Source organism: Castanea sativa, chromosome 1, assembly GCF_040712315.1.
Source record: "Castanea sativa cultivar Marrone di Chiusa Pesio chromosome 1, ASM4071231v1".
NCBI lineage: Eukaryota > Viridiplantae > Streptophyta > Magnoliopsida > Fagales > Fagaceae > Castanea > Castanea sativa.
Window position 1 is genome coordinate 8185757 of NC_134013.1, and position 21434 is coordinate 8207190.

The 21434-nt window shown below is 33.4% G+C and overlaps 2 protein-coding genes across 3 annotated transcripts; both read right to left on the reverse strand.

The window, feature by feature from the left end:
* Positions 1–5574: 5574 nt before the first annotated feature.
* On the reverse strand, positions 5575–10693 carry LOC142621673 (J domain-containing protein required for chloroplast accumulation response 1). Of its 2 annotated transcripts, none has more exons than XM_075795015.1 (9): positions 9990–10693; positions 8712–9535; positions 8217–8635; positions 8016–8127; positions 7473–7540; positions 6993–7058; positions 6830–6907; positions 6401–6577; positions 5575–5839 (listed from the first exon to the last, which is right to left on the reverse strand). In XM_075795015.1, the coding sequence occupies exons 1-9, from the start codon at positions 10454–10456 to the stop codon at positions 5807–5809; spliced, it is 2244 nt and encodes a 747-aa protein (XP_075651130.1). In that variant the 5' UTR covers positions 10457–10693; the 3' UTR covers positions 5575–5806. The 2 variants fall into 2 exon arrangements, with proteins under 2 accessions (XP_075651130.1, XP_075651121.1); XM_075795006.1 differs by lacking the exon at positions 5575–5839 and adding an exon at positions 6144–6318 and having other exon boundaries at positions 9990–10686.
* A 1426-nt stretch (positions 10694–12119) lies between these two features.
* LOC142621463 (arabinosyltransferase RRA3-like) lies at positions 12120–15347 on the reverse strand. The gene is made up of 2 exons (XM_075794709.1): positions 14897–15347; positions 12120–13670 (listed from the first exon to the last, which is right to left on the reverse strand). Exons 1-2 carry the CDS (start codon positions 15086–15088, stop codon positions 12555–12557), a joined length of 1308 nt encoding a protein of 435 aa, XP_075650824.1. The 5' UTR covers positions 15089–15347; the 3' UTR covers positions 12120–12554.
* Positions 15348–21434: the final 6087 nt, after the last annotated feature.

The window sequence follows — 21434 nt, forward strand, 5'->3', positions numbered from 1 at the left end:
TGAGAAGTTTGATGGAAAGAACAATTTCAACATATGGAAATTCAAAATTATTGGTATCTATAAATGATTATGAAAAAAATACTAGTTAATTTGTAAATTTTGGATGTTGAGAGTAGAGATAAGGATAACGTTCTCTTAATAACATACTAGCTTGTATTCAATGCATATGCATAGATGCATTTAAACATAAACAATTTTTTTAATCATAAGAATATACGGAATTAATCAAATTATTAGGAAAAAATAATTGTAATTTGATACATGTTAAAAATCATGCCTAAGTTTAATACTATTTATGATTATTTTTATTGTAATTTTTAATAAGATAAAACATGTGATGGTTTTTGTTGTGTAGTGATTTTTGTTGAGTAGATATATGATTGACTTATTTTATTTTATTTTTTATATAGTTCTTTAATATTTGACTCTTAGCATTTTGTATTCATTAACTCACTTTTTTACTTAGATTAGAAAAACTTAAGTGTACATATAAAACAAAATTAACTCACAATTCAAATCTAATTTGGAACCTAATTAGATTTTCTATATATATAGATTTGATACATGTTAAAAATCATGCCTAAGTTGAATACTACTTATGATTATTTTTATTCTAATTTTTAATAAGGTAGAACGTGTGTGATGTTTTTTTGTGTGATGATTTTTGTTGTGTGGTGATTTTTGCTGAGTAGATATATGATTGATTTTTTTTTTAGTTCATTAATATTAAACTCTTAGTATTTTGTATTCATTAACTCACTTTGCACAAAGATTGAAAAAAAATTAAGTGAACAAATGACACAAAATTAACTCACAATTGAAATCTAATTTAGATTCTAATTTGATTTTCTCTCAGTTTTGGTTTTAAATATATACTAGTGTGTAACCTGTGTATATGCACGGGTACAATTAAAAAACAATCATAATTACACAGTTCCAAAAAAAAAAGATTTAGAATTTAATTAGATTTTTTTTTTATGAACAAAAAGTTGGTGTTTTCCACCTGGGTGTGACAATAGAATTTAATTCGATTTAGACTATTTGGTTTTTGTACACAATAATTCACTTGCCACAAAAATTAAAAAATTAGATGGACACATGGTGCAAAATTGGACTCCAATTGAAATCTAATTGAAACTGAATTCTTCGATTTTTATACTCAACTAGTGTATAACCCGTGTATATGTACGGTACAATTAAAAAAATTACAATTATACACATATATGGATTCAAATTATACTCTCTTTCTTTTATTTTTTTTTTATTTTAATTTCTTTTGGATATACATATGAGTTTACTTTTTTTTTTTATTAGGTTTTTGATGATTTATTTATATTAGACCATTTGTCTTTTGCACCTCATTAACTCACTAACTCACCTAGAACAAAATTTTTAAAACTTAAATAGAATACATGACGCAAAATTAGACAACAATTGAAATCCAATTTAGAACCTAATTGAATTTTCTCTCAGTTTTACTTATATATATATATATATATATATATATATATATATATATATATATATATATTTCATGGCATGCTAAAGAAAGAATTACTTGGATAGTTACGTTATAGTTATTTAGAAAAAAGAAAAAAAAAAAAGCAATATGTCAATAGGTTTTTGGTGTAGATAGAGATTGAATTTCAAATCTTTTATTGAATTATCAGAAACTTTACTAGTTGAGTCACCTAAAACTCACCACTTGAAATTAAATTGGTTGTTAATCTCTATGTTTTTTTAGGATAAAATTTAGTTACAAAATTTGTTGTAGCTTACGATTACAACCTTACTCAATATTATTAAAATTTACTGTATATTTTTAAAATCTAACCGTTAGATTATATTTTTTTTATGCTCTTAATACACATGTTAAATTTTGTGCCAATCGGATATTATTTACTATATGATTTATAACTTTATATTTTATACATAATTTTAAACTACAAAATATATGGATATTTATCTCACATAGGTTGTGTGTGTTAGAGTTTCAGTCTTTATAAACTTAGGCTATTACTACAAATGTTCGTTCCTCTAGTAGTGGTACTTTAGTTATGTAATGTATTATAACTCCATATATTACTTTCGTGTTTGTGTCTTCTAATAAGTATTACTGTTTCTTCAAATATGAAAGATATAAGGTTGTAGTTTATGATCAATTTTATAACTAAACTTTGTCTTTTATTTTATTTTATTTTTTTTATCTCACCTCAAATTAATAAATTGGAATATAATCAATAATTAAAAACAGACTACTGCCTAGCTATTAGTAGAGAGACGTTTATTACCATAGCTCTCAGACTCAGCAGTCTACTCTTTCACCAGTATTAGGATTTTAGGAACCAGACACGACCACGAAGGACCTGGACAATCTTCGATGTTAACGGGTAAAAAAACAGTAAATACAATTCGGTGGTACCGTAACTAACGACAATTTTTCCAAATGGTATAGTGAAAATGACAAGCATGTCACATAAAAAAAGTCCGAACTTTTCCCATGCTGTGTCTTATAGGCCATGATCACATGGAGACAACTGCGTTTCGCAGTAATTGGGACCCCATGGGACTCATTGTAGTATTTGACCGACGTAATTGAATTATGAATTTATGAATTGACTGTGAAATCAAATCGTTCGTCTCATTAATTTATTTTTACTTTTACTGCATACAAACAATATTTCACAATATTTTTTTTCAATAGTTACTTTTACAAGTTATTATTCATTCTTATTTGAGTTCATTACCTAAATCAGTTTTTGTTTACTACTATAATCTCAAATGTAAACAAATAAAAAAAAATTGTCATTTTTCTTTTCTATAAACTTAATCATTTTCTCATAAAAAAAAGTTGAGTTGTATTATGCATATCTTTTTAGAGGTGCCCTGTATGAAAGGGAGGGATTGTACTTTAAATTACGCAATAATTTTGCGTCCCTTTAGTACAATTCCAGTTTGGTGCCAGAGGGAGTAATAAATGAGTATTGTAGTTATGGACGGGCCTTGTGGCAAGAAATTAAAAGAAAAAAAGAAGAAGAAAGAAAAGGCAATTTTCATTGTTCACTACTAATGCATGTCAAAGCTGTTGTCCAGCTCTTGTATGATTGTGTATACGTCAGCCTTGTGAATAATTCTTAGTGGTGATGTATCATGCACGTACAGTTTCTTTTGGTGCAATCTAAGTTAGGGGGGAAAGAAAAAAGGAAAATGTTATGACCTTATTGTGAGTTTGGGCATGTTTTAAGGTGGGGTGGATTTGTTGTGCGTCTAGGATTGCCCTTTGATTATAATCAATGATACAAAAAATTTCACAGTTGTTGAAATAATATGTTGTGATTGGTATATATATATAATCATAGCTCGTCTTTATTCTCCTTCACCATTTCTACTTTCCCGTAGCTTCTTACTTCATGTTTTAAGTTTAGTTTTTGTATTTTAGTTGTCTTTTGTATGTTTTAAGAGTTAGGGTTTAAATCTTCGTGAAAGAACTTTATACCTATATATACTTAGATTAGGCTAGAGTAAAATTTTCCATTTTGTAAAAAAAAAAAATATATGAAACTTTTTTTTATTGTCTTTACCATTGATACTCATTGGATTATTGAGTTAAATTTCCCTCAAGCTCTTACAAAATCCTATCCATATGATTAATGATTTTGATTTAGTGGCTTATTTTCCTTTTTAGTTTAACTTGTACTAGTATGTTTTTTTTTCCTTGTCCAATAAAAACAGTGAGGCAAGTAGCCGTGGCTATTTTTTCTAATTGTAGGTATGTGATCATAATAATTTCCTTAGCAGTTGAGAAACCAATGTCAGTGGGGTCTAAACAAAAATGGGGGTCGCAAGCACTCCCTCAAGTGAGTTGATCATAACCTAATCTCAACCCCACCTAAAGCACCAATAGTGTTAGGCAATGGGAGGCAATAATCCTTAAGTCGAATCAGTGTCACGCTTATCCTGAAGATTCAAACTCAAATCTATTTCATATGTCATTCTCATGATCTATCTTGTATCAAGACCCTAACCACTTTGGACCATGATTCTAGATGCTAGTTTAGTTGTATGCTTGCAATTTCAAAAACCTCATGTTCAATAACGATAAGGAAAAATAAAGTGGATGGATACAATACATAGTAGAAGCTTCACTTTCAATCTTAAATTGGCGGAATTATGATTATGAATTTGAACAAAAGAACTTGGCGCCCAAAAAATACACTAAGAAGAGACTTGAATGGACCACATTGTAAACTAGATCTGCATGTGTAATACTTTAGGACAACTACACCTACAATAATATGGTGATGTACCTTAAGAAAACAGAGGCCCCCAAGTCCCACACACTCTGCAAATTTTTCATTATTATGTTTCTGTTTGGTCATGCCAGCTGCCAAAGATAAGCTGAGCTACTATTATACTATGATAAATTAATAATAAACGATGATGAGAAACAAGAAAACCGTACCTCACTTTTTGTCTATCCTTTTTAGGCGACATTCAAATCAAATTTGGGCCCAATGGGCATCAATTGCCTGCTTGGTCAATCCAGACCAAATTGCATGGTATGTTAGGCCAGTGAAAATTTGAATGTCGTAGACACTTCAGAGTTTAGAGTACTCCACCATTTACTCAACAATGGAGTATTTGGAAAGTCAAATAAAGGAAGTTTATTAATTTTCAGTTAGGCTACTTTTGCACATTAACTGAGTAATAAATTGCCATTACCTTTGGCCCAATTATGAGCCTCATGATTGGGTTTAGATTGATTTTGATTTCTCATCCTAATTGACCAACCCAGTGGTGAATACAAGCCCAGGAATGCAATTACTAAGCCACGCTGTTGTACCATGGTTATAATGGGAGAGTATCTTGTATATGTTCGATCCACACAGGTTTGTAGTCCCTTTCACTGACCTCCCATGTTTTCAGTTATATATTCGCATTTTCTCTAGTTTGGAATAAAACACTCATCTCCCCTAAAATACAAACTATTTACACTGGCATTCCGTTGATGATTGAAAAAAAGGCTTAAAAAGAAAAAGATTTTGGTAAATACTGAATTCAAAATAGTAATAGTGTTAAGTGAACGGTAAAATAGAAAATTCAAAAAATTTTAACACTTTTTTTAGTTATCTAGGAGATTTCAGTGTAAACAGTTTGCATTTAATGGTAGGTAAGTATAATAACTGAAAACCTCAAGGAGATCGGTGTAATTTACTCTCCCCAATTTCCATCAAACATATGACATTGGGTACATGCAATGGATACATAAAATAGTTGTCCAATTTTAACAAGGAAAATTGGATAAACACTCTAAAAAAAAAATTCTCATAGTTGGCAAATTACATTATTTTGGGTACCACCCCATTCAGGCCATGCCTGTCAACTAGTAGTCATCAAAACTAATAGCCAGCCCAAAGAATCAAAATCAGAAAGCAAACTATACAATCTCGTATCTACTTGCTAAAAGAAAGAAAAGGTCCAATCTAGCAGTCACTAAAGTCCTCAACACTACTTGGTCAAAAGAAAAAATGTCTTCAGCACAAATAAAATTCTCTCATGTAACATCATACCATCTATTATAAACTTGGGTTCCATAATATAGAAATTTCAATGTGCTTTAAACAAGAGTATAAGAAAAGTATGGCATTTCAAATGTCTTATGGCATCAATTTTATACAACCTATCCATGGTCAAAACAGTATTTATATTACGGTTTGGATTTAATCGTGGAGACATCCTGATTCTGAGCACCTGATCTTTGTCCATATTGACAGACTTATTGCCATAGAGGACTGAGAACTCATAATTAACCAAGTGAGTTGAAATGAGTCCATGCCTCCTGAATTGATAAAAGAAGATACACTCAGTAATTTGTCTCAATTCTATGGATATGACAGAGAAACAAACTTTGTCTTGCAATTTTAGATGTTTAGAAGGGACACATAACCAAAAAAATTGGAACTAATGCTTAGTTGTTGTATTACTTGTATAAGCGATGAACATGAAAGAACTTTCAGTGGCTAAGTAATGTGTAGTGAAACACATTGCTCAGTGTAATGTGCAACACTGATCTAGTAATTGGCTTCAGTGTGTATGTTCATTATTGATACATTTTGATAATTCCTATGAAGAATCTAATTCCAAGAAACTCATACATTGCAATTAGAATAAAGACATGAAGGATGGATGGTCATGGATCAATGATCAAAGGAGGGGTCAGATTGTCTTGTAAAATCTGAATTGAGGTCTAGCACACTTCAATATATTTTAAGGGTCCGGTGAGTAAGATGGGCAGAAGTAGATTTTCAATTGGCAGTTCTGTAAAAAATAATCAGATACCGACCTTGAATGGGGGAAAAGAAGTTTGTCAGAGAAAAAATACCACAAGACTGTAACTTACCTGCAAAATCTCGAAAACTTTTTCTGCAATGTATTTTTGATGCGAAGCAGCACCCTTCTGCTGTAGCTTATCTGGATGTAGACAGAGTAAAGCTTTTTGATATGCTCTTTTGACCGAAGTTCCTTCAATTATATCAACAAGAGGTACGGGCTTCCACCCACTTTCGGGCCAAAGAACCTGCATGTATGATCAACATCAGGTTTGAGAGGCTAAGGCTTTATATAGCATGGACATCAAGAGAATTAAACTTGCAGGTAAGAAATATTCTAAAAAGTGGCAGAACAAAAATGACTTGAAGCATACAAAAAAACAATTTCCCTGGTCACAGTCAAGGCTAAAGTGCAAAGGAGCTTTCTTTCGATACTTCAGATAGGACACAGAAGAAACAGAAAGCAAGAAGCCACTTAAATGATAACCATTTATACTTACATATTGTAAATTTGATAGTAATGAGCGTATATTTCCTTTCTTTCCATTGGACCACTGTCGTATTTTAGCATCAATAACCTGCTTAACATGAAATTATACAATTATGGCCACCTTAAAAATTTGAAAGCAACAATATGGTTCTTCTGTGCTTGTTCTACATTACTTGGATTTCTTTGTGATTATTGTCACTTTGTGGCAGTTCATTCTCGCCTTGGGTTAATTCCTTTACCTGTCAACAAGCCCAAGTAAACTAGCTCCTCAGCAAATGTAATAAAAAAAAATTAGCTTGTGCCAATAGAAAATATATGCTATGCTTTTTCCTTGTTTCCTGTGATATGCATGCTTGAATATTAAATTTTTACCATATTAATTGGTAAGATGCATATGTGGACTGTTATCGACATGGGAATTCACATAATTTTAATCAAATTGTTTGTATCATTGAACTACTATGTTAGATAGATTGAAGAGATTCTCCCTTTGTCTCTCTCTCTCTCTCTCTCTCTCTCTCTCTCTCTCTCTCTCTATTTTTTGATAAGGAGACAGATTGAACAGATTCAATGTATACTTAATGTGGAAACCATTATAGATTAAACAAAGTTAAAAAGATATGAATAAACTTTTGAATGGAAAAATCACATACGAGAAAGTTCCCTGGGAAGGAATCGTCTGTGCCTTCAACTGTAGCCATTGAGCCTTTAGAAATTGATGCTGACAAAAATATATGGATGTGTTACATATATCTTTTGAATTAGGTACTTAGTTCCCAAATTAAATCAATGCAAAAAAAGTCCAATAATATGGATCTGTTCAAAAACAGAAACCACAAATGACACCAAGTGTATACATATTGGAGAGAACAATTCAGAAAGTTCATGTTGCACATTGCTCTGCCAGTTCTGCTTACATGTTTACTATACACCTATGTGGAAGCATGATATAGTAGACTTTCACAAAAAACAGCGTATTTGAAAGGAATTGGATTAATGCATCAAACCAACTCATTTTACCATTTGGCCTTAAATTACTGATAAAAGACATTGCAAATAATACATGTGGCTCTGACATCTCACCATGTTAGGAGAAAGCATTGCTTATACTTGTACCTCATAATTTCTCAACTTGGACCTGTTTGACGTATTAGCTATGCCTCACTACTACATTGACAAAGATTATGAAAACTAACCGGTACTTGCTGATGAGTTATACTTTAGTTCCGATGAAGCATCACTAAATATATTATTGGTGGTTTTTATGGAAGAATGTTCTCTCTTTGATTCTTTCAGATGTTCATCTGCCTGAGAAGATGATAAGAATGTTAAAATTTTCAGTTTCACTTTCAACAAAATTTTCTGTAATGCCCTGGCCAAGTAAAAATTAAAATTACCATGATAGAAGCTTCTGGGACTGTGTTGTTCACATGGGCCCTGGGAATTTTCTCTTCTAATCCAGTTTTGGTACTGCTAACACTTACTTCATTCCTTGCACCGTAAGAGCCTTTCTTCTTCCATCTAGAGCTCTGACTTCGAGAGTCTATATTGTCATTGGGTTTTGAAGGAGCTTCTTGGTTGAACATTTTAACAAATTCTTTGACCTTTCCCTTAACTCTATTCCTCCCAAGATTTCCACCTGGGTAAACGGGTGAATCTTGCAAACTAGCTTTATCCACTTCTACATCATTCAGAGTAGTTCTTTTTCCATCTTGCTTCTTTACATTTTTACTTCTATCAACAAGTGCCAAGGGATTTTTTGCACTTTTAATTGTGCTTTCCTTACCTTCTCCTCTTTGAGTGATTCGTTCATTGCCTGCAATAAAAGAAAATGGGCGTGGTATGAGAGACAATATACTTGCACCAATGCAGTCGATCTAGAACACAATTACCTTGTTCATAATCGTTATCAAAGAGTAGAGAACGTAGGGGTTTCAACTCAGGCTTGTGAACTTCTTTTGTAAGCATAGTAATTTCTTTCACATCATTGTCACCCAACTCTATCTTGGACAGAGATTGATGTTTTATTTCTTCTCTTAAATCACGCATCATGGTATCACCACTAACATCTTCAGCAACACTATGAAGGCTGCTCAGGGTTTCTAATTCAGATGTAAGAAGAATTGGTTCTGCAACATTTTGGCACGGCTCTACTCCATCTTGAGCGCTTGTATCAAGAACTGAGTCATTTTCCTCTTTTTTGCGTTCCATCTTATAGGACTTTAAAGGTGATTCCCTCACCCTACTCTCAATTTCTATCCGTCCATTCAAGCTTAGGGATCTTTTCATTTTCACAGGTTCTTTTAATCTTGAACTACTCCCTCCTCTAAAAGGAATCATCAATGGCACTCCTTTGCAAGCCCATTTGTATATTGAGAAATGGAATTGACTGCTGTCGGTTGGAGCTTCAGAGATTTTTGAATCCTTTTTCATATCGCCTTGTGTGTCTTTTTTATCAGATTTAATCAAATTTGATGACTCCTCACTGTTAAGAATGATCTCCTGGGATAAAAGGCTTTGGCGATAAGATGATTGAATACCATTTTTTAATTCTTCTTGGCTTTGGGTTGATTGGCTTGAAAATCTAGAAAGATTCGAACCAAAAAAAGAAGAAAAGCTAATTCCATTGGATGCACCATCGTTGCATTTAGATGGACTAAGAGGAGCGGAACCATACACCGGCAAGTCCATCCCTTTGGTCAATTTGGCAGGAAGGCTATGGAATAAAAAATAGTTTGTAGTAAGACACAGGAAAACATGCACAAAAATCAGAATATTAATGAAAATATACAATGTATAACAATACTTGAAGAAACAAACTCAACTCAACATAGCCATAATCATAAGGACATATCACATATCAATTGAAAACCAGCATAGATTCTGGGTGGGAGGAAATTGAAGTCGTGCAAACTGTGGATCATAGTACTGTAATAAAGAATATTTCGGGAGAACATAAAGATCCCATTCCATGATCTCTTACAGATAATCAAAATATCTATTTCATGAAACTAATAAGTCCTTTGTTTGGTCATTAGGAAGAATGACTGAAAGAACTACAATTGATAAAAAGAAGAATCTATTTTTAACAATAATTCATGCCTTTTTGCTATCTTATCCCTAAGATTTTCTAAAAATAACTGAAAGAATCCTAGTAGTAAAACCAAAACCTGAATTCGGTAGGGAGTGATGAACTCCCAAAGGGCTCAGCTTTGGGTGGCAGGGGTCGAGCAGGACTCAAAACCCGCGAACCTGGGGCTGAAGAAAAAACATCATTGTCACGCTTCCTTGGAGTAGAAGTCAAAGATTCATCACCTCGAAAAATGTCATTGAAGAAATCCTCACTCGGGTATCGCCTTCTGTTCAAATTTTCCTCCCCAAACACCGGCTTCTCACCATGACAAGGCCATGAAATACGACATGAATATGATTCATCTTCCCCACTACGTCCATAGGTATCCTTAGCTTCATTGAAATTATACCGCTTCTCTTGTGTTGATGACCGCCTTGGTGGCCCGCCAAATACATCATTAAAGTCTAAGTCCGAGTTTTTGTTGGGTGAAGAGTTGGAGTTTGTGAATGTTCTTTCAGGACTATACCCCAAAAGAACACTCCCTCTTTGTGAAAATGTCTCCATTTTTTGTTGCTAGCAATGTAATTAGCAGAAAATTCAAATATATAATTGGCGGGAAATCTTAGTGCAGCTATGTTGAGCTGTGAACTATAGAGGGTAATCAAGGTGAATGAGTTCTTGAATATGTTGCAAGAGAGATTTTGAGGTTGTCATGTCTAATAAAGTTTCCAAAGCTTTTGGTCTTGAAAGTATGAGCCATATGAGGAGGAAAATGTTGACAAGGAAAATGCAAAAGAAGACAGAGTTAGGTTTAGCTTAGTGGAATTTGAAGCCACACAAGGTGTAATGAAAAATCTATCTTTGTGAATTTGTGGATAAGAAGAAAATTCCAAACTACAAAGGCAAAGTAATATCGTATTAGCCTATTAGGCAATGGCCTCTGGCATGGTGGACCTATATTTTCCTCTCTTTTCTTTTTCAGTTTATATTTTTTAAGGTTTTTAAAATATAATTCTCTTGGCCCTATATTTTCCCCTCTTTTCTTTTTCAGTTTATATTTTTTAAGGTTTTTAAAATATAATTCTCTTGGCGACTGCTATTGCAAGGAATTTTTGTGATGCAACTTGGATGGACTTTCCTTTTGGGCCATGAAAACAGTTTGAGGTTTTTTGTCTCCATAAAACTCAGCAGTGACAGCTCTGTCATTTTGTGAAATCATGATAACAAAACCCAAGCATTCGTTTGGTTTTGTTCCCTTTCTTTCTGGTCGTTGGACAGGATAAATTGAAAAAAGAAAAAGGATGGATCAGTACTATGGTTTCCAATCCATGTTTTGAAAGCATTTTCCAAATGCTATTACCTTCTGTTTTCAGGACAGCTCCCATCAGGCAAATGGGCCATACCTGAAGTTTGTGGGTGAGAAAATATAGACTGAAATGCGATAAATGAAGCATATATAAAGGAAGACAAATTTATTGAGAACACTATGGTGGCACTATAATCTGAAAAGTAAGACTAAAGGAAGCAGATAGTCTTATACATATATTAAGCTCATCATCAAGCAAGAGACCTTCGGTGGAGTCATTATATAATGTGATGTTATTAACAAATTTAATCAATTACTGTTCTTTGTAGTTTTTATTGTCTATCCAAAATGACCAAAACACAAAAAAACACATACAGCAAAAATAACTAGTCTTAAGCTTTATTTGAGAATAGCTTATTTAGTTGAAATTGAAAACTTTTTGCTAAAAGTATTATAGAAAAAAACTAAAAGCTAACTTAATAGTATAATGAGACCCATAAATTGTACCAAAAAGTATAATGAGACTCATGATTAGTAGTAAAAAAATGAGCTAAAAACTTTAATAAGTTTTAACTTTCATTGCTTCCCAAACATACTCTTAGAAACAAATATTTTGGGGTCAACAATAGATCATCAATAAATTAGTTAGGATCAAACATACAAGTATTTTTCCATCAAAAGCCAATGAGTGAAAGAGAAAATGACAAAACAATTGAAAAAAAAAGTACTATTATATGTCATGACAAAATCGACCATCGGATCTAACATAGACACTATTTGATTTGGCTCTATCAGATTCTAACATGAAAAATAAAATAAGAAATACTAAAAATATGTGAAGTTACTGCTCAATGTGATGTTTGTTAGCGGATGCGTCTAGTTTAATATTGTTACTGGTGGGGTAAGATGCCCACAAAAAATAAAAAAAACATCAACAATTATTCTTCATAATCTTCATTTTACCTTCCAAGTTCCACATCAATTAAAGATGAGAAACCCTTACCAGGTAAACCAATTATTTGGGAACAGTACAGCGTACAATAATCAGATCTTCAAAAACAAAAAAACCCCTAGCAGTGGTACAGTGTGCAACAGACTTTTCAACTAGATTTGTTGGTATACATGATATAAAACAGTGGCTATCTGGGGAGTGCTCAAGTAAATTAAAGCAAAAGTTCTTATAACAATTCAACAACAGAATTTCAATGAAAATTCAAGGGGAGCATTTCAAAGGATACTTCCTATCTCTCTTGGAAGGTGGAATGAAACTAATCTATCTGTATCCAGTGAGTTATACCAAGAATTGAACAGCTGCACGATCCACTCGCAAGATGAAGATATTCTGTAGTTCTATTTCTACCAGTCAGAACCCTCTGGGAAAGGTTCTAGTGCATCTTGCTTGCCATTAACATAGAACTCTACTACTGCTTTCATCCTTGGAAGTTTATCTGGGTGGTAATTTACATGAACAATAACTGGCTTCAGCTTTTTAAGTCTTGCGTCTTTCCTAACTGTCTTAAAAAGAACCTTGCTGTTCATAAATAGATAGATATCCAAAGTTCTCTTGGCAGCATGAAGCCCATCATACCCAGGATGTGAGGGGTAAAAGAGCTCCTCATTAAAGACTGCTTGGTCCCATGATTTTGGCTCCCGAGAAAGCCGACCAGCCACACGATCCAACAACTCGATTGAAGCAAGTGTAGGCCTTATGTAAAAGAAACCAGAGTTATAAACCCATATCCTCATAGTATGAGCATATCGAGCCCAACCCATGGCAGGTTCATCGAAGACATCATTATATCCATAAGCTGTCATATTATTGTGACCATCAGACATAGACTCCACATCTGAATCCCTAGACAAATAATCAAATGGGTTCTGCAAGTACACTATATCAACATCCGAGAGAAGAACACTGTATCCCAGTTGTAAAAACTCTCTCAAAATGCGAAATTTCAGTCCAGACACGGCATGGTTACCTCCTGTCTTTGCAATTGAATCAATACCCTGATCTGGATCTCTCTTGTAGACTGGAACGCCATTAGATTTGCATAGATTTTCAATATGATCATCTAGTGCTACAACTAGATAATTAGGGATACCCACCTTCTTGATGCTAGTAAACCAGACCTCCAACATGCTTTGCACATTTGAGTTTGCGAGTGCAACTATAACTTCTTTCTGAATAGCAATTTCCTCCAAGATCTTTGCCAATCTTGGATTCACAGATTCATCAGGAACAACAGTCGGGTTAGTTCTCAAACCCTTGACAGTACCAAAAGGGCCAGCCTTGTACTTTTCACCCAAAACCATAAACTGCTTCTGTGCTTGATCTTTTCCTTGTTCGGCCAGCCGTAGCTTTTCCCTAAGATCCTTGAGCTGCTTGTTCAACTCAGCATTCTTCTCCGACAATGATGTAATATCTGACTTCAGCATGCTAATCCTTTCTGATGATTCACATGATGAACCAACCTAACAAATAAAACAGTAGGGAAAAACGAAACCCATATAAGCGATTTTTTTTAGATACAATAGTGTTTTTTTTTTGTGTGTGTGTGTGTGTGTAGGTGGGATCCGAACCTAGGTCCCTCATTTAACAACACAAGCCTTTATTAGCTGAGCTAACTAGAACTCACCCCATATAACTATTTACATCCATCCATGTTAGGAAGCTGTTATATAACCTAAGAGCATGAGCATCATCAAACAATAATAACGAACATGCAAGAAAGTTAATTCAAGTCATCATTTTGAACACCCCTCGCTATGATTCTAATTTTTTCTTACATACACTACTGAATTACAATCCCACGAGAGCTATAAATGCAATGAACTTATATTCATCACAATAACTTCCAAGGATTATCCAAGCACATTCACAGCATGCCACAACATACAGACTCGTTAACTTACTACACACTCATAGCTTGCTCACACCAAGGCCATGTTTGTTCACAACAAATGCAATACCTTAAACAAAATTTTGGCTAATTAAGTCTTGGTTCTCAATAAAAACTCATTACTAATCAAATTATTATTACTTTTTTTTTTTTTTTTGCTGATTAAAATGAGAGCAATTCTTTCAACTATATAACAATAAACACTACTCCACACCCTCATGAAGTGAATGCTGTAAGTTCTAACTTCAATTTCACCAAGGGTAAGAAATGATCCTCTCATAAACTTACTACACAAACTCATAGCTTGCTCACACCAAGGCCATGTTTGTTCACAACAAAGTCCATACCTTAAACCAAATTTGGGCTAATTCAAATGAGAGCAATTCTTTCAACCATTTAACAATAAACACTACTCCACACCCTTATGAACGCTGTTAAGTTCTAATTCCAATTCCACCAACCAAAACACACTTCAGTCTCGAAAATGATCCTCTCCGTTTGAAACGAACCCATTTCCTAGATCAGATTAAATATTACAAATCTATAAAGTTACATCCAATGTCACATCATTTAAAATTTTAAATGACGCGACACTCATTACACTCTCAGATACTATTAATAAAATCTTAACCGTCCAAAAAAACTTTTTTTTTTTTAATCATTATGAAAATCAAGCACACATTTTATCAAAACAAGTAACAAGGTCAACTAAGTCAAAACCCAATTGGAATGAAAAAAATTTGGAAATTAAACTAAACAGTAATGCTAGAGCTAATTGAGAAGAAGCAAGATCCGAACCTTGAGATCCGATTTACCGAATCGGCGGTTTTGGATGGGCGAATCGGCGGTGAAGAGGCCGTGAGGGTACAAGAAAGCGAAGACGCAACCGAGAGTAACTCCGATCACAATGGCAAAGACGATTCGAGATCGGACCTTGTCTTTGTCCTTGTCCTTGTCCTTCATCAACGGCCCGTCTCTACGACCCGCCATAGCTTGTTCTACTCAGTGAGAGACTTTCTTTGTTATTGCATTAAAAATTTTGGTGACTTTGAAAGCTTTGGCGTTCAATTTGAGAGTAATTGAAGAGTTGAAAAAAATAGAAACCCTATAGTGGAGAAGTATGGAGGGATTATGTAGATTTTTTTTTTTTTTTTAAATTTGTGGGCTAATAATTATGAAATGAAATGAAATTCAACGCACAATTAGAAGAGGAGTCTTGGTCGTGGCGTACCAGTTTTATTGTTTTATAAAGAAGATGACAGATCGGACACATGTGGAGGAAGTGGATTTCACTGTTTTTATTTATTTATTTATTCAAGAGATAATATTAAGAGGGGTTTAAAAACTGAAAAATTAAAAATACGGTAGCAAAATAATTTTTAAATATGTGAATAGTACCGTAAAATTTAGTTTAAAAGTTGTTTTGTTGAAAAAAGTAGTTTATGAGTCCTGTAAACAGTGTACGGGACTCACTAGAATGTAGACCCCAGATGCTAGTGAGTGTTTCATTGCAATCCAAACACTCACTAGAAGGCTCTCCATTTGGTTTTGTAAAAGCAACAAAATTTGCAAAAAAATTTAAAAAAAAAAGTTTCCAAACATGTTTAGAGCTATAGTAATTTATAAACTATTTATGTGTATTATTTAAAAAAGTCACATGACTCTTATGATAACAAGAATATGTATTTTCAATTGTCAATTATCAAGTACTTTTTATGTGTATTATTTAAAAAGTCACATGATTCTTATAATATATAAGAATATGTATTTTCAATTGTCATATAGTGCATTGGAAGTATCTAATAAGCTATAAGGCTTTCTTTTACATCGAAAATATTCGATAGTTGGGGTTAGAGAATTTAAATTATGAATATTTCTGTTGAAAATATCAAAATGTGCTAACCAATTGAATTATAAATCTACAAGGCTCTTGGTTATCTATTCAGTTGATATATTGTAATGAGTACATAATAAAAGTGATGTCAATAATAAATTTATTTGAAAGTGAAGTTGTAGTGTTAAACCAATATGTTTAGATTAGTGTATGATAAAATTGGTATCAATGATAAGTCCAAATTTTCATAATGCATAATCAAAATGACATCGATGATCCATTTGAAAGTAATTTTAAACCGATCACAAGTTATTGCCTTTATCAATTTTAAGAAATTTACATACATTACTCATTTGATTATCAATAATAGTAGTGGCTAGAGGTAGAGGATTCTTGGCCTCGCCTGTGATTTTTCTCTCTTCTTGCTCATGCATTGCAGAAGGGTTTTCCTTATAAATATTGTGTTATTCTCTTTTACATTCTCATCATTTACACCTCTAAGTCACTAACACCAAAACACCGATTATTGATATAATAATGATAACCAAATGTATGGATAGTTAACCAATCTAAGCCCAGTGCCTTGAAAACCCATTTCTAAACCTTTAACACCTCATACATTTGTAGATACTTAGCTTCTCTATGCTTTTTTATCTTCCTTGGTGGCATCAAAATTGAAGGCCATAAGTTTACTTTATGTTGGACCCAACTGCTTTTATGGCCAATACAACCAAGTTGTTGGCACTTGGCACTCAACAAAAGCAATGGAGAGGGAGGAGGAGAGTTTAGAGAGAAAATGTGATAACTTTCAGTATTAGAGAGAGAATGTGTTAAATTTTGGAAAAAAAGATATTGTCAGCATGGAGTTTGTTTAATGACAGGACTAGTAGTGTTTTATTCACCATTAGATTTCATGAAAATCTATGTTTTAGAAAATGTGTAATTCTTATGAATTTACACCAAGTTGAACCTATCTTATATGTGTGTGTGTGTGCGCGCGCGCGTGCGCGTGTGTTTGTGAAGTAAAGAGTCAACTAATCTATACAACTCTATTTAAAGGGCATTACCTATTTGGGATCCTCATTTTTTTGTGAAGTTAAGAGTCAACTAATCTCTACACTCTTATGTTTAAGTAGAAACAAAACTAAAGGACAATTCCGTAAAAATACAACTCTACCTCTCACTAAAATATTGCCTAAAAAATAGGGTCATTCTTTTATTAATTTTCAAATTGCCTTATCCATTTATAAATTAGATTTTAAAAATAAAAATTATATATAAAAAATAAATACTTAGGTTTTTTTTTTTGGCTATAAAATAGGACCACTAAGCCCAACGTTTCACTTTTTTTTTTTTTTTAAAGAAGATAACTTATGACACTAGACCAATAAAAAAAACAAAGTCTCATCGCATGCGCAAGGCGCATGTGACGAGGCTGGTTGATAATTAAACCTATGCAACTTGGTCTCTTATCTCTAAGGTAATTTGGTTGTTATTCGAGCAATGAAATTTACCTTATATGCTGAAAGACTTGAAAAGGACTTTGCTACTAGATATGCGTGTGCGATTAGCCTTTATATGATGAGAGCTGATACGTGTACAATACTTTCACAACAAAGCACAGGTGGAAAATTGTTATTGGTTCTAATTTAAATTCACAACTTAAATTACTTTTTTGTCCACTCATAACAACCAATAACAACCTGCCACTTAAAATTTGTTGTGAAAATGTTGTGGATATAACAGTTTTTCTCATATGATTGGTCTTGTAGTAAAACATATACATTGGACGTTAAAATTTTCCGAAGTCTGAAACTTGATCAATTATTTTTTTGATTATATTGTTGATGACCTTTGTGGTAGATATTGATTTTGTGCTGAGTTTGCCCTGAAATTGGGCCTGTAATAGTTAAATTAGGATCCTCCTTATGCAAGCCTTCTTGTTTTTCTAGGTCCTAAAATAAGATACTCAATTAATACCATTACTTTTTGTTATCATTGAAAATCTGATCCTAGAAATGAAATGTTGTCAACTCTTGATGAACAATATGACAAGTTAGCTTTGTTGAGTCAATATAGTAAAGCAATATTATTGATTTCTTTCTTTAAAATTTCATGTAGATGGATTCTTTGCAAACAATTGAATATAATTGGTTGTGTTAAGGCTACCTATCATAACTGCTTCTAGACTATGCAAAAAGTGAAAACTTTGTAAATTGGCTATGACTTTATCTATGCACTTATTTTTTAGTCTATGAGCATCCATCTACCATCCTTGACAATTTAGAATTAGAAACTTCTCCTCGTATTATATGTCATTTGGAAACCAATGTCATGTTGTTCCATCTAGGTGAATTGACATGGCTCTCCAATATAGTATTTGGGTCACTTCCAGATTGGTTGCATCAATTCGTTTGCATTGAAGCTTCAATTGCTAGTTGCTGCCCAAGCTTGATAGTGCAGAAGTACAGGCTTTGTCACTACATGGCCCTTTTTATCGGCTAATTGGGGTCTCGTTTGTCAATTGATGTTTGATAATAGAGAAAGAAATAAGCAAAATTGTAATGGTGAAGCAAGACCCAGTAGAACTGTGATGAGATATATCAACCTAAAAGAGAATACCTTTGATCCCATGTTTAAAGACAAGAGAAAATGAGTTGTAGAATAACCTCTCATCTACTTGCACTACTACCTTCATTATTTTTGAGTTCTTGATTTCTAAGTTATTGGTGTGTCATCCACCCTCCAGTCGCTTGTCAAAGATTTACTTAGAATAACTCATTTGTTTCCTCTTTTCTTTGTGATTTGACTTTCACATGGGTAACTTCAACTCACATTAGCACTGCCTCATTTTTTTTTTTCCAAATTTTTGAGGATGGATACTTTTACAGTTAGCATAAATTTATAACAAATTTTTGTATTTACTCTATTAAAGTTTCTTGTCAATCAAGTTTTCCAAAGTTGCATGCTTGTATGATATTGTACCTAGTTGTACTTTTTTGGATGAATGAAAATATATTATTAAGAAAAGATGCAGTACAAAGCCACACACAACATCCTTATACCAACAACATAATAACTAGACATGGTACAGACAAATTCAAAGAAGAACAAAACTCTTGTCACAAATCCTTGCTTGTCCTAATTACATCTAGACTCTTACTAGGACATTAAATTCAATCACACCAACATCCAGCATAGACATAACAGATGTAGCAGGAAACACAACAACCCTACTATATATATATATATATATATATATATATATATATATATATATATATATATATATATATATGTATGTATGTGTGTGTGTGTATAGATATATTATTCGTTGGCATATACTTGAATTTCTTTTTACGTGCCATTCTCATTTGTTATTATGATGGGTTGAGCTGCTAAGTGGGGAAAGAGGCTTTTCATAGGATGTATCTCAATTGAAGCTACTATTGATAATGTGCGGTTGCATTTCAATCAATTTGTCCATGTTCTGGACTTGTATCTTCCCAAGGTAAAAGTAGATGATTTGTATCTAGTTTAATTGAGAATGTTGTGGTTCGTTAGCTAATGAAAATATTACTGCATCTTTTTTATTAACCTTTTTTTTTTTCTCAAAATCCTTAAACCATGGCCATGCAGTATGTAATTGGATGTGTTGTTAAACCTGCTTAGGTTTGTTCAAGGTTTTAAATGGGCTTACTTGTTGAGTGATACTTTTACCACCTCATCTGTATAGCAAATATTTAATATTGCTCAACACTAGCTGATATCAAGATGAAGAGATATGACTACAAGACGGAAAATGAACACATGATGAACACTTCGAGTATCACCTATTGGAAAACCAATGAGATATTCTGCCAAATTCATCCCCGGATAAATATTGAAAATTAGTAACTGCTCAGAGTCTTTTCTCAGTACTCATTGATTTGCATTGTTTTTTCACATTGCTATTTGCACATCATGTAGATGGATTTCGTACTATACTTGAATATGTAGTAAATTATTGTTATATGTTAGTATTCATAATATCCTTTCCAGGGCTGCTTACTTTTCATTGCATGGTTGCTTCACTTTGCTAATTGCAGAGTATCTTGTAATGTAAGTACATATGTTGTATCTTATAGTTATATATCAATATTTATCACATCCTTTTTTGGTTTTGCCTATATGTATTGCCTTATTAGAAAACTAATATCATGATACATTTTGCTTTTGGATGAAAGAAAAAATGTCATAAGGGGTTCGATTTTGTGACATTTACTAATGAACTTCAACCAAGTAAGCCTCTAGGAAAGCTATGCTGCACAGACGCGGCGCCGGAGGTGCCGTACCCACGTTCGTCACAGCGTGACGCGACGACGCGCGAGGGACGCCGCTGCTCGTGCGTCGGTGACGCGTCGGGCCGCGTCTGCCACGTTTTTTTTTTTTTTAGCCGACTCGCACCGACGCGGTTTGAATCGCACTGACTCGACGTCGATTCGGCCAGAATCAGGCCGTATCGAGTCGTATCGGCCGACAACCGAAACAGGCTGAAATCGGCCTTGAATCATGCCAGAACAACCAAAATCGGCTCTAAATGAGACCCAAAAATCCTAAATCTGTCCTTCCTCAATTTTATTTTGAATATTTATTGCTTCTTTTGTGTTTTCTTTTTGGTTTTGTGTTTTGTTTTGTGATTCTTGCTTTCTTCTTTCTTTGTTGTGAATCAAGGCATAGTAATATGTTTTTTAAAAATATTTTAACAGTAAAAATATATAGAAAATATAAATAAAAATATTTTTAATAATTTTTTAATTGCCGAGTCCCGCCGCACCCGCACCCACCTTTTTCAAAAATTGTCTAGTCCCGCACCCACACCCGCACCCGCACCCGCACCCATGCTTCATAGTAAGAAAGTACATTGGATACTTGGGTAGAAGGTGTGTCAGTAGATCTTATCATGTAATATGATTAAATCTTGTACTACTAATATTGCTGGTAAATTCAGCAATGCTATTGTTGGCAATGGGCATATTCTTGGGCCCAATAGGAAGTGGCTACAACCCTATCCTAAACAAAGTTCTCTGTTCTAAAAGGATATACAGTATACCACATTCCATTCTTCATGACTTTTGCTTAAAAGTTTGCTAGTTGCTAGGTTTGTGTGCTAAAGCAAGATATTGGGTGTGGTTAGCAACAAATTCAATATGATGTTGTAGCTTAGTTTGAAGACTTGTGTCTTTATGTTAGACCATGTAGAATTGGGTTCAATGAGTTGGGACTTGGGTTAATGTTGAACTGCTTTTATTTTCAGCTATTCCACTTAGGGTAGATGTCCTTGAAGTGGAATAGCTGAAGTCTCTGTGTTTCAAGTGTTTCTGCTTGTATTGGTTTGTTTCATATCATTAAAAATTTCTAAATTATCCAAAAATGATAAAAAGAAGGGTCGATGTGCCTTTTTTTTTTTTTAATTGGCATGTGTTGATGCAAGAATCTTTTGAGTCTAGGAGAAGCACCCAG